Source organism: Pezoporus wallicus, unplaced genomic scaffold, assembly GCF_028554395.1.
Source record: "Pezoporus wallicus isolate ANWC-B61680 ecotype Strahan unplaced genomic scaffold, APGP_CSIRO_Pwel_v1 contig_7684, whole genome shotgun sequence".
Taxonomy (NCBI): Eukaryota; Metazoa; Chordata; class Aves; order Psittaciformes; family Psittacidae; genus Pezoporus; species Pezoporus wallicus.
This window is the reverse complement of record NW_026642638.1, coordinates 1,080,058-1,094,269: the sequence shown is the minus strand read 5'-3', so window position 1 is coordinate 1,094,269 and position 14,212 is coordinate 1,080,058. Positions and strand designations below refer to the sequence as shown.

The 14,212-nt window shown below is 37.1% G+C and overlaps 1 protein-coding gene across 13 annotated transcripts in view; it reads left to right on the top strand.

The window, feature by feature from the left end:
* The window catches only part of FRYL (FRY like transcription coactivator), a 134,842-nt gene that overhangs the window by 26,931 nt on the left and 93,699 nt on the right, over positions 1-14,212 (top strand). For 11 of the 13 annotated variants that reach the window (XM_057431086.1, XM_057431092.1, XM_057431095.1 and 8 more), the window contains one exon: positions 13,650-13,849. In XM_057431086.1, coding sequence (XP_057287069.1) covers positions 13,650-13,849 — 200 coding nt within the window. Of the gene's footprint in view, positions 1-2,004; positions 2,283-7,005; positions 7,025-13,649; positions 13,850-14,212 lie in introns of those variants that run through there. The other 2 variants (XM_057431093.1, XM_057431094.1) reach the window with 2 other exon arrangements.

The following is a 14,212-nucleotide window of genomic DNA, read 5'->3' as shown; positions in this document are numbered from 1 at the left end:
CCCATACCAATCTGAGTCTCTCTTTTACAGTTCTCTGAAATGCTTTTTAGAGCTTTTAAGAATGTATTGAAACCAGATAAAGGTTCTTATTGTGGGGAAAGCAAACTACTTTCTGAAGTAAACTAGAGTCAGATAAAAAGTTAAAGTTGAGGAAGATAAAAGGAAAAAACGTTTTCTTTTACCTTTGAATTCAAATACATGCAGCTCACATCTTTTAAATGACCAGTTTAGCCATGTATTTTGGAGTTCTGTGGACAAGCGTACAATAATCTGTTTTTATTTCAGATATGACTAATCTCCTCCTCTGGAACTGACAAAGAAGCTGCTAACTCTGAAACTTGATGTGTTTATGGTGGCTATGAATAGCCCTGCATAGCACTTAGTATTGTCTCCTTACAGAAGGGCAGTTCCAGCGCTGGCTCCGTCTGCATGCAGTGTGAGATTTTTTTGCCAGGTTTGTGTTGTGCCCTTGCCTCAGCCCTGAAGGCTGTTGTCTTGTTTTTCTAAGGAGTTACACAACTTCACATTCTTGCTAGTTTAGTTCCATTTGCGATTAGCGTAGATGAATTTCTTCAGAAGGTCTGGTTACAAATAGAAGTGTCTCATGCTTGCTTTTAAAAAGTATTGTGGACTAGGGCTTTGTGTGAACTAAGAAGTGCTGAGGAGCCTCAAAGTACAGTTCCCACACTAGCCACAGAAGCAAAACAGATTTGGTGAGTGACATAGTGAACAATCCAGAATGTTCTAGATATTTGCTGATTTTCACATTTATCAAACATTTTTCCTCAAGGGAGGGAAAAAAAATTAAAAAACAGACATCCCATTCTATCAACAGCTCAGCAGCTGATACTGATGTTTTTCTGTAGAGTCTGGTGAATGAAAGGACTTGGCTCAGAAGAGTACATTTAGTAAACAGAAAACCACAGAGGTCTACAACTGATTTAGAAACGGAGATCCACAGCAGTGTTGTAGGATATGTGTGTGCCATCACAAGGAAATTTATGCTCTAGTTGAAAAATAATCAAGCTTTCCTGTGTACTAACTCTTTATTTAGCTATATTGGGAACTAAAGCCCATCAGAGTTCAGAATGTTCAGAAGAGCTGATTCCCTCAGTGCAGAGCAGAAAACTTTAGGGAACGTGTTCTTTCTTTTGGCAATTAAATGCAGATAGTTATCTGCATGTGTGGATAATTGGGTTTTGTTGTTTTGATTCCTCAGCAAGCTTACTGTAAGAATATACCTTTGAAAATGTTGATTTTTTTTTCATTTTTCCCTCCTCAGCATGTTTGTGTTGAACATGACAGATTGAGTTAGTCTTCAGAGATTTATTTCCCTTTTCAGCTTGTATGTTCATATGGAGGATTACTTGACAGAACTGACAGAATCGGAGCACAGAACAGTTGTTCTTTCCTGAAATTGAGTCTTAATACATGAGACTTATTCTAACCCTCATTCGTGTATGCTTGAGCGTATTTCAGTGCTCAAATGTATTTGTTTGTTGATTCTTTTTTAAAATCTTTTTGTGTATAGCTAGCACTTCAGTTTTCAAACCATACCTCAGTGTCAGAAATACTATTATATTTCTGATTACTTCACTAGGCAGTTAGTGACAAAGATGTGAAAATGATCTGTATGTAGACCCAGTTTGGGCTAATGTAATGTTTTGAGCTTTACCTGTAGATAACTTGTACATTTTTAACTTGTACCTTTTTCATCTGAAATATTAATATGCTTATATGGAGCATATTAGAATACATAAATTTGGTTTCCTTATAGTTTAATTTTTTTTTATGATACATAATTTGAAGTTATTGATTATTTTGTAGCTGATGCTCCAGAGTCCTTTTACAAAATAGTTATGTCAAAGCTGCCAGTATTCATTACTTTTTGCATTTACTCAGGAAAGGTATCAGTTTGACATTAATGAGGATAATTGAGGATAATGAGCATAATGAAGATAATGAGGAGAAAAGTCTTTTCCTCTTTCTACTGGGAGCTGGAATTGTCCTCTTCTCACAAGGAAAGAATAAACAGGTAGTGGGAAGTGGGGGTTAAACAAACTACCTTGGGTTGTACTCGGCCAGAGAACTCTGCAAAAGCTGCTGGCTTCTGACACTGGTTTTGGCAATAGTATCAAGCACAAATTTATTGAGCATTTTTGACACTTTTTGTCTCAGTACAGTGCATCAATAGGGTTTTTATATCCTTAATTCTTCAAACTGAGGATGTGGAGCTTAGTTTATCCAGAGAAATGTGGATTGGAGAAGATGGAAGAAAATATGTAAGTTTCTTTTTCTGTTTGCTGGTTAACAAAGGCATGGCTATGACCACTTTTTTACTTGATGCATTTGTTCGTGTGTGGTGTATATGATACGTATCTGTTAATATATTGAAAACAAAACCATCACAGATTGTATGTTTGCAGTGATAAGCATTAGAATTGTTATCTCTGCAGCTCATATCAGTGTTTTTGTATTCCTTTTGATGTTATATCCTTGCCTTTGTTTTAGTTTTTTAGATACTACTTCTTAAAGCAAACTTTAAATACTAACTTCTTAGGGTTTATTTTGTGCTTTTCTCTTTTCATGTAATTAGCGTCCCATAAAAATGAAGTCTTCATCCAGAGTAAATTCACTCTCATTGTTGCTGTGGAAATGTGTGCTTCCTAACTTGTAGACTAACTTGTAACACTAACTTCCTAACTAGTTTATATGGAAATCTGGAATAAACACTAACATATGTGATTCTCTTTCCCTCTCTTCCTACTCTTCTAGTCCCCAGGCCTGACTGGTGTATCTTTCTACTATTGCTTTTGCGTCCCTTATGCTTTTTAATTTAACATCACTTAGTCAAGCACTGATATAATTTTATTGCCTTTGTTAGTTCATGTTTAACATAGGTTTCAGAGCATCACTGATTTCCAACCTGGTGCAGCCTTCAGTTTGATAGCCCAGGAGCGAAAAAATAGATTTCTCTGTTAGGAGAGAAAAGTGGTAATAGGGATTTTTCTTTAGCAGAGAAGTTCCATCATCCCCCCCCCCCCCCCCCAACCAACCAACCAACTAAAAAAAAAGAAAACTCAGAAAACTCCACAAACAACCAAAAAAGTCTTTTAATGGCAAAATATTGGAAAATACTGATACAGGTCATAGGATTATGCATACCTCAAACGGATACCTTATTTCTGGGACCTTATTGGTGAAGTTTGGGTCAATGCTGCAGTGTCCTGGGTTCAGCAGCAGCAGTCATTTTTCTCCATCTTAGTAGCTGGTGCAGTGCTGTGTTTTTGACTTTTGGCCTGGGAACAGTGCTGATAACACCCATGTTTTCAGTTGTTGCTCAGTAATTTTTACTCTGACCAAGGACTTTCTGAGTCTCATGCTCTGCCAGGAAGGAAGGGAAGCTGGGAGGAAGCAGAGACAGGACACCTGACCCAAACTAACCAAAGAGGTATTCCATACCACAGCATGTCATGCCCAGTATATAAACTGGGGACAGTTACCCAGAAGGGTGAGATCACTGCTGGGGTCGGGCTGGTGGGTGGTGAGTGGTTGTATACTCTTCCCTTGTTATTTCTCTTATCATTATTATCATTGGTGGTAGCAGCAGTGGTTTGTGTTATACCTTAGTTACTGGACTGTTCTTATCTCAACCTATGGGAGTTACATTCTTTCGATTCTCCTCCCCATCCCGCTGGGAGCAGGGGGAGGAAGAAGAAGGGAGAGTGAGCGAGTGGCTGCATGGTTCTGAGTTACCAGCTAGGCTTAAACCATGACATGTGGTCAGGTTGGGAATCCATCAACAAGCCATTGGATGGTGTCAACATCTTTAGCTTTTATATCATCAGACAAAAGTTGTTACTCTTTGTATTTAGAGAAAAAATTGATAGCATGAATCACTGAAATCAATGCCAGATAGCTGGACATCTGAGCTGAGCTCCTTGCAGTTGTTCTGCTGACTCCAGGAGCTGGAACTGAATGAAAGATGTGTGGTGCTTTCATGAGTTATGGCCTCTCGGCTATTACGTGAATGCACAGTAGCATTCATGTAATAGCCTTAAAAGCATGATAACCATGCCTGGTATGGTAATGAGCCTGAGCTTAGAGGTCCCTTTGAAAGCCAAGGAATACTACTAGCTCAGACTTAGTTGTGGCTTGATAGCATTTTCTGAAGGGCAGGCAGATCAGGACTAACAGAGCAAGCCAAAGTTACACTAGTCTATCTTTGCTCTCCATATTCAAAAGGAAGTTGTCATCTTTACCTCTGTTGCAGTAATAAATTTAAATATAAAACCAGTAATGAATTTAAATATAAAAGCATCAGATATTGCTTAGAATTAGTAAAGTGAGTTGTTCTCCCCCCCACTCCCCCTTTAGTCATGCTAAATTAATCATAGAATTGCTTCTGTGTTTGCACTGTTACTGAAGGTATGGCTTACAAAGAGGTAGAAGCCTAACTTTGAGGTATAGGAAAATTAAGAAGTTTAGCAGTTTTTATGCTTATGTGGTTGGCTGCTCTTTTGAGGGAATACAAAATTTGTCCGTGAATGAATCTTGGCAGTTTTATATGCTCAGCTCTTACAATTCAGTGTTTTGAAGGAAACTGAGATTTTGGGATACATACCACTGTTACTTGATAACACTGCCCTAGTACTTTGCTGGTGCGGTGGGGTCATGTTAAGTCTTCACAATGTCTACTGGGGAAGAAGACAGCAAGTAACAGATGTTTGCTTGGGGTCTTATGTTTTCCCTAAGAAGTTTTGATTACAGAACTGTTTTCCATCAGGAATTTGTATATTAAGTCTAACTTGCTTTATTTTATGTGCAGCTTTATATTGAATCAAAACCTACAGGTATATAAAGCTTCGAAAAAGCATTTCTGATAATTACCACTGGGAATTTAACTTAACAGCCCTGAACCTTTACATTCCTGCCATTATTCTACTTCCATATGTGATGGATTGTGTTCTTGATTATGGACAGATAAAAGAAACATTCCATTCTTTTAAGCTGATCTTGTATGAGAACAGCTTTCTGACAGGCAAAGTCTGTTAAATATAATAACAGTTTAGAAGTATGCTGTTAGATAAATGTTACGCCTTTCTAAGTGAAGGTTTCTTTGAAATTAAATTTAATGAAAATGGTTTATCTGAAGAGGTTTCCTATTCTGGCAGTTGTTCTAGAAAAGGAATTACATAAACTACATTTTTAATGGTCTGACACTTTAATGGTCAGGATTTCCTGATGGCATGCCATAATCAAGAATGACTGGGCAGGACTTGAGACAATTGAGTTCAAACTGATTTCCTCTTCCCCCTCCAATTTTTGTGCTTTATCACATTGTTTTCCGATGTGTATGGTTTGGTCATTTGGCATCTTGTGCTGTCAAAATTATGGTTTTGATTTCTTCGTTTTTCTCTTCCTGTCTGATAAAAATCTACATGCATGGTCTACCATAAAAGGCTCTGTAAAGTGGTTCACATAGTGAGTTGTACTTCTTGCATATGCTCATGGCAATTTCAGCCAGCATTTCCCATCTACGTCCTATCTGTTATGTTGTTAAGGATTTTTAAAAGTGTGAATATGTAAAATTGCATACATCTTAGTTATATTTTTTGTTTAATTGTTAATTTCTTGTTTGTGAAGGTAGTTACTTGCACCATAGATGGGGCATTCTGCCCTGCCATCCCATATTAATGAAGTTAGAATTACATAGCATGAGAGATGAGGTGAACTTCAGCAAATATCTTTTGAGACTGTAGCTTGTAGAAGCCTTTGCTGCTCTTGAGTCCAACATTCTCTGTGGACAGAGTGTGCCCAGCAATGACCAATGTTCTGTTTCTGAATGGCTGCCTTGGATGTCCTGTCACTGTCCTGAATGTCAGATCTCACCTCTTTTTCAACCATTAAGTTTCTTAATAAAGTATTTGTGTTTTCTCATGATAAAATACCCTCCACCTGAGATAGGTGGTTGTACATGATGCATATGGCTATTGTTTGTCATGTTCAGTCGCAGTTCTGTAGAGAAGCAGGTTCTGTATATACAGCATGAGGATAACTGAGGATAACATGTTACTCTGCTGACAGTAAAGATTGTTAAAAAAGCGTTATGCCAAATGAAAATCTGAAAATTACAGTTTATGAAGGAAGTTGTCAGAGATACTATTAACAGCAGTGGGCAAAAAGTCTACTGAATCTTGGGAGAAGCAAATCTGCCTAGTTATAAATCAGAAAATCAGATTTGAGGATCATCAGTAGCAGCAAGACTGTGTCTGCTAAGGAATTATAAACTGGCCCGGATACCTAGAAAACTAGATATTGCCAGATCAAGATTTTATGCCTTAGGATTTCTGCTGTGTTGGCCTGAAGTAATGTTTCTATTACTGTTTGCTAGCAGAGGAGTCTGCCTTTTGGAGAAAGATGATTTCTTGCCTGTGTTTTAAGAGGCTTTGAAAGCAAGAATCAAGCTTCATGCGAGGAAGTAGACAAATTGGCAGCTGCTCTCCTAGTTGAGTCAACTTTCCATAAAGAAAGTGTGTTCATATTTGTTGGGGATAGAAAATGATTTGTATGATAAAGCTTCAGAATATTTCAAAGAGGTTTTTGTTCTGTGTTTTTTTTTTTTGAGTCAGCTGCCATAATACCACAGTTCGCTCCAAAACCCTTGTTTTCCATTCTATATTCCCTCCCAGGATATCTTTCACATTTTAGCCATATGTTTAATTAGCTACTTGTTGAAATAAACTTATCTTCTGATTATTGATGCACCATTCATTTACATTTCTATTTTACAGAGCTTGACTAAAATGTAATAGAAACATATTTGAAACTCCTTGGATAAATTGTCAATTAGGGAAGTGTTTCTACTGCAGAAGTAAAATATGGGTTCCAGTGTAGCCACAGAGGGGAAGTTATCAATATACATAAAACCTCCTGTCACTGAAAGGTTTGACTTGGCTTTACAGATACTACACTGCATTTGCTGCTGAACTAAGCCAGTTCTAAACCTGTTTCTACTTCACAGGTGGGTAATCCATTCATCTTACTCTCCCATGACGTTTTATAAATGCATGATGGAAGTACCAGCTACTGCTGCTGGTTATTTAATTACTTTCATCAAATTTACATAAAATCAGTGCAAGAGAGAGAGGTGAATAAAAATTTGCCATCTGGGCTTTTAGTCCATGTGGCTTGTTAATGAGAAAGTGGTGGTTCTTTGCCTGTTCATATAGTGTAATTGGACACATAGAGCCATAATCTTTGTTAAACATTTTCCAAAGATAATTCACTGTGTACTGCTAACACAGAGAAGAGAGAATGCCATATGCCATGTCACTGGGTGAATTAGTTGTGTAGTTTGTATTGAAAATAATAGGATGTTTGTTCATCAGGAACTATGGATCCAGACTAAGACATGAGAAATATGGGAGAAAGAGCAGATTTTGTTTTATTTTTTCTTCAGTCATGTATATTCTAATGTATTTGGATTGACTTAAGTTTTAACCACTGTGTTTATATCTGTGGTGTTTCCTATCAGTAGTTGTATATTATATAAATGAAAAGAATATCTAGGTAAAACAGTCTATGAAAATTTGTGTGGTCAGTGGACCTTAATAGATATATCATTTCACTGGCAGCAGTTGTGGATTTTACTCACATTATTTAGGTTATCCTAGGTGACATGGCTATGATGGAGTCAGGAGGCTGCTGTACCTCTCCCTTCTCTTTTAGGTTTTCATATAGGTATTAAGAATAATATTTTATTAGGAACTGTTTTTTTAAATGCATCCTAAGAGTGCCTCAGAAATTGGCATCTAACAGAAATTTATTCTCTTAGTCCATCTAAACGCATCATTAAGAATAATACACATCACTGACAAGGTTGGAATAACATTTATGTATAACTGGAAGTCATTAAGTATATAAGTATATTTTACAGGTTTGTAATTTCTTTTTTATTGTAATCAATTAGCATCGTTTAAAATGGGTAACATTTTGCTGGCAAATGAGCGCTAATGAAATAACTGGATAAAGGCAGTATAAGGGAGAAGCATCCACCATCTCTGTAAAGACTGGTGACTCCAGCATTTGCGTGATACTGATGAACCAAGAAACCATCCAGAGCCGCCAGTGCAGTGGTGCTGGTTGTGCATGAGATCAGCTGGGTTTTGGAACACGAGAGCTAGTAAGGCAGTAATAAATCCATTTTACATACAGACTCCATGCACAATCACTAGTGGCACATAGTTCAAACAAAAATCAGTGAAGTAGACTTGGCTGGTCTATAGTGCTGTCACATGCTTGAGCAGCCCAAATGAACCGGCTGGATAAGTAAGTAGCAATTGTATCCTCCCATTGCTACTCTGAAAGCAAATCCAAGAGATTAAAGCAAAGGTTGGCTCTTTTTTTTAAATATTTGTCTATAGACTGGAGGTTAAGATTTGGAATGTGCATCTGTTATTACAGCAGTAAATGTTCAACTTCATTGTCTTCGTGAAGATGTTCACCATTTCTCTTATTCTAATCATGAGAGTTTTTCACTGGTCTGAGTAAGAAGACTGAAAACAATAGAAACCTGGTGTTCTACAGGAATTGTAGAATTGTGAAATAATGATAAAGTTATTGAAGAAGTTGTCTGCTCTAGAGAACAGACTGCTGGTCTGGGGTACAGGAAACTTAGGTTTGATTTTTTGTCTCTGCTCATAATTTGTTGGGATGATCCTGGATAGGTTGCTATCTCTTTTGGGTATTGGCATCCTTGTTAGGGAAAAAAAAGGATACTGAAGGCTTGTTGCTATGAAGCACTCTTAACAAGGTATGTTCCCATGTATATTAATATCCATTCTGTGAGGTAGGATGAAATGTTCTTGATGTTTATCAGAGTAGAAGACATGGAGCTTCATTAAAATTCCTTTAAGTAATAGAGATAATATTTTCAATCTTTGGGAATTTTCATGTTGTCAGTTGGACATGCAAACCATATGCTTGCAGCAAGTGTCACAGGAAACTTAACAAACCTGTGGTATTAAGTGTGCTGAAAAAATAATAATGAAAAGCTTAATTATTAAATGTAAGCTGTGCAAAATTGTTTACTACCTTAGCAATGAACTTAAAAATAGCACTGAAGAATATTATCTGCTTGAGGAAGACTATGGATGCCCTCCATAGTGTGATGAGTGTCTTTATTGTATAGTTGGATACCTTATTTAAAAACATAATTCTAAATGTGTTTTCAGGTATTTTGAAAGAGGGGAGATGCCTGATGGAGGTTTTACGTCAGTCCAACCCTTCCAACATTCTGAGAAACAGTAGCAACCGAAAGCAAATTTCTGTTAAAGACATGAAACACTTGGAAAGTTCTACTTAAAGCACATATGAAACGTCAACACTTGGCTAAGTGTAAAGTAGTATGCAAGCAAGTGTAGGAAAGCTAAAAATGATCATTTCACACTATTCATAAATTAAAATGCACTCATAGACTGTCACAGCCTGGGGCACATTTGTTACCTTTTGGTACCTGCTTGTATGTTTAAATCCGTAATAATCTTGTTGGTAAATAGGATGCTACTTATATCCTCAAATACTTGTTGCGTTTGGGCTACACAAAAAGAAGCAGGATGATAAAAATCGTGTTCTTTAATATCAACTTGGGTATTAAGTAACCTTTCCTAGTTCTGGACGTTTAACATGAAACAACTTCGTTTCTCATTTGGCGTACATCAGGGCATGTTGCCTTTTGACCTAGGAGTATGTTGTCTGTTTAATTATCCTTTGTATTGTTCTGCTGTTCCTTGAAACTATCCAAACAATTTGGTGTGGCCCTAGCAACCAAACAATACTGTTTAACAAAGATTTCCTAAGGCACTCGCTCCCAGATTTCCCACGTAGTGCTAGTTCGCATCGGGGCAAACAAACAGGATATTGTTTCAAGTGGATAACACTCAATGTTTTCAAGTAATTTATGAAAGTAGTTTTTTGTTTTTGAACTGTTGTGAGTGGTCTCATTTTTGATAGCAGATTTCATCTGAAGTTCTGCAGAATGGTCCATGTTTTGAGGCTTCAGAACAATGTTCAAAACATACATTTCCTCTGGCAGCTAAGAGCAGAGCATGCCTTATGCTTTGATGGCAAGGAAGAGCAGAAAGGAATTATTTAATCCTGTCCTGCAATGAGATTATTTTTTCCATTAAACATGCTATTTAAAGTCCACCTAGACCCTTCCTACAGTGTTATCGATTGAAAATTCATGAGTAAATGAATCCCACTGAACATAATTATACCAGATAATAATGTTGCTTGACCTAGTTAAGAGATCCGATAACAGATTTTGACTTTTCTTTAAGCCTACTGTGTCTTCTAACTTACATTTTCCTATTAAATACGGTTAAGCTTCTGTCCCTTTCCCCCTCCTGTGTTTGTTTTTGTTTTCCCTGTGTGTGTTTAACTAACGTGACTAGTTTTAAGTAACAGATAAAATCATGAACATTGTCATATGCAAGGCAAGAATCATTAATGTGAGCCATTAATGCTTCCATGAATTAGAGTCCTCAGCAAGTTCACAGATGAAAGTAAATCCTAGTCATTTATTCTGTCTTTTCAATACATTGGCACTTCAGCAGAAGTAATATATTTGTAGTCTTCTCATGGCACCATTGTTAATTACTTTGGTTTAAACGTGTTTCCCTTGTTTTTGGGGGGAAGGTTTATTACCAACTGAAGAGCTTGTGCATGTGAACACAGATTATTAACACCACTGGGAAGGATATCCTTAACTCTGCTTTGCTGCTGGGAGAGTAAAAAGGCAAGTGCTGCCCCTGCACTGACCCTCCTCTTTGTGCTGGCACAAGCGTGTATGTGATCATGTGGTGAGTGAATTGGACGACCGATTGGGTCAAAATTAACCTGAGGAAAAGAAGTAATGCTGCTTTTCCAGTTCAGTTCATTACAGCTGCACACTTACATTTGCTTGCACAGGGGAGGACAAGAGCTTGTTGAGCACCAGCTTCTCAATGTTAAGGAGTGTGGACTGGACTGGGGTTATGGCATGTTCCTTTAAGTCCTAGTCCTGATAGTGTGGGGATTGTGGCACACTCCAGTAGGTAAGTCTAGAAGGAGCCAAAGCAACTGCTGTGCGAAATTTCTTCTGACTAGGAACAGCTAATGATGTTCAAAAGGAGATTTAAACTTCTCTCATTTCTCTTGGCTTCAAGATATGATTTAAAAATAGAGTTCAGCAAAGCTTTAGCTTTCTCAGGAACTCTCATATTTAGGATAAAAGCAACTGTTTACAAAGAAATGTGTTGTATCTGTTAGGAGTCCTTAGGTTCTTGATTTTTTATTTTGTTCATTTACAGATAGAGATGAAACAAGAGTTGTTAAAAATTGTGTGTTGTAGCATTTTTCGGTGTCATACTTGGTGTTCCTGTTTGTTACCTGCTATGGCTAGGAAGGATGTATTCCTTCTTTTCACCTCTCTCCTCAAATCTGTGCTCTTGTTCTTGACATATAATGCATCTCTCATTTCCTGGGCTGCCTTTAAAATTATAAGGGCTTAAGAATGACAAGTGCAAAGATGCTGGAGAATATGGACATTGGAAAGAATTTTAAAGCACCTGACACGTTTTTGCTTTTGTACTGAGAGACAAGGCAGTCATCAGATACAGGGCAAGAAAAAAATTTCTGTAAAGTGAGATGTTTTGGGTTGTTGTTCTCCTTTTGCAGCATGCACTTTGTTCTGTTTCTTAATGACTTTGTGTACTTTCATCTAGTGAACTTCCACCACTGGGACCTAGAACATGGCAGTGTCTTTGATCTCCCGTTCCCTGCAGTGTGTGGCACACACTCTTCTGTGTCTTTTAGGACCTCTGTTACCAGGACTAAAGTGCTAGATGAAGATGTTAGAGTATGTTCAGGAATTCTTTATGGCATGTGGAGTGTGCGGGAGTCGTTCTGGTGTTGACCCCAGTTGCTGGGAGCTCAACTTTGTGACCTTGGCAAGTCCTTCCAGCTTTGAAGACAGCATACTACAATTTGTGTGAAGGAAAAAAATACACATTACTACAACTAAACAACAAGTTTGTGCAAAACTGAGGTGAAAAAAACACAGGTCACGTGGTACTCATGTAACCTGATGCAAGGTTACGTTACCTTTTGGTTAGAGGCTGAAGTAGTTGTGACTGTTCTGTTTTCACTCCCACTGAACTGCTTGCTTCATGAATGTGTTTGATAAATGATTGCTTCCAATTGAAGTTAAGGAAGTCTATGTTATGTAAAATGTAACTTTCTGAACTGATAGAAAAAACTGTGAATGGCTGAGATTCAAGAGACTTGGGAAGACGCGAAGGGAAGTGCTAACAGTTTTGTCTCCGTGGCAACCAGTATTCTCATGAATGAGTTGAATGCTAAAAGTGTTTGACTAGAACTTGTAGATAATATTTAGCTATTAGGAACGTGTACAAGTTGAAAACAAAAATTTTGCAGGTTCATCAGGATTGGCCACGTGCATCTCCTCATACCTTAACTGCAGAAAGCGTTAAAGCAGCTTACCTGAACAAATCACAATATGTAATACAGTAAAACAGACTGAGGCTAGGCTTCCTATACAACTATCTTAGGAAAACAGGTAAAATATCAATAGGTAATTCTTAATATAAATTCTTGATATCGATAAAAAATACTGTCTGCAGTCATGGAATATACTAGAGAAATACCAGACCTTACTGGATAGGTCTGGGGCATCGTTTGAGATGTCAATAGATATTTTGATGTATAGTGCACAAGACAAGAATTGTAATTATTTACTCTTGGTAGTTATGTGTGTGTTAAACTCATGTATGAGTGAGATCTGATACCAGATTTTTGGGTACTGCAATTCACATTGGGTGAGTGGTAACTGTGATAATAAAGAAATGCTTTTGAGTTCATAGGGAGGAAAGTAAAATTAGAGGTGGATAAATATATGTAAACTTAGTATATAACAATTTCAATATAAAGGTGAAAGCACTAATCCTTAGAGGAGTCTAATATATCCAGTGTTACTTATATTGATCAGTAATATTTCTGGTAAGATTTGTGACTAGACAGTGGAGAAAAAAATAGCTAGCATGACATGTCTGGAAAGGCTTTGCCTTCTTATTATGAAAATAACCTTACTGACAAAAAATGCCAGGAGATGCCAACGAAATATTTTCTCAGTAGTTGTTCACCTGGTAGAAACTTGAACTTCACAAATGCTTCATAAAAATTGAATCAGGCAAATGCATCTCACAGTCTAGGGAGATAATCCTTTACATTGAACCTTGTAATTTTTACTTACACTTGAACTGAAGATACCGTGTATTAAACGCTGTAATTTTGGTTATCATACAGTTGTATTCAGAATAAGGCAGTTCACACAGTGTAAGACAGTTTTACATGTTGTCAATAACAAAAATGAGTTACATTATAACCCTTCTCCAACTTACAGTAGAATTTCCCACCTAATTAAAGAAGAAAATGTAGTTGGATGTTAAAGCTACTTAATTCCTCCTTCTGGTTTACAGCATTTACTGTGTGAATATGTTTGTGTGGTGGATGGGAAAGTAAGAAGTGACAGACACTGTGTTTAGAAACTCTGCTTATAGCTTTTTATTTTATTTTTTTCCTTATAGCCTCCACGCCACCCAGCAGAGTAAATAAACGCAGAGTTTCTCCAAGTGTTGTTTCCACCTGGGAAAAGAGAGGCATCATCATGTCTAACATTACTATTGATCCAGATGTCAAACCTGGCGAGTATGTCATCAAAAACCTCTTTGCTGAATTTGCTGTTCAAGCTGAAAAGAAAATTGAACTTGTAATGGCTGAACCTTTGGTGAGTCCTTTTTTTCATAGTATCCCTTGAAATGATCCTGCTTTTTTTCCTAAAGCAGGCTGATTTATCATGTGTGGTTACTGGAAAGATATTGTTGACTTTTCAAAGGGATTACTTAAAGAATAAATAGGCTTCTGCAAATAGGGTTGCTACCTGGATTATGCTTTATTTGCTTCTATTAAAACTGTTATGTAGTGGTTACTGGAAACAAGACATCGTAGTATTTGTAAGTTCTGTAGTTATAAAAGGAAACAACAGCAGCAAAAAACATTCCTTTATTAACACTGTAAAATGTGTTTCCTGTTGATGCTTCTTTGAATTAATACTTTGACAATATACTTTTGCGAAAAGATGCATTTGGTT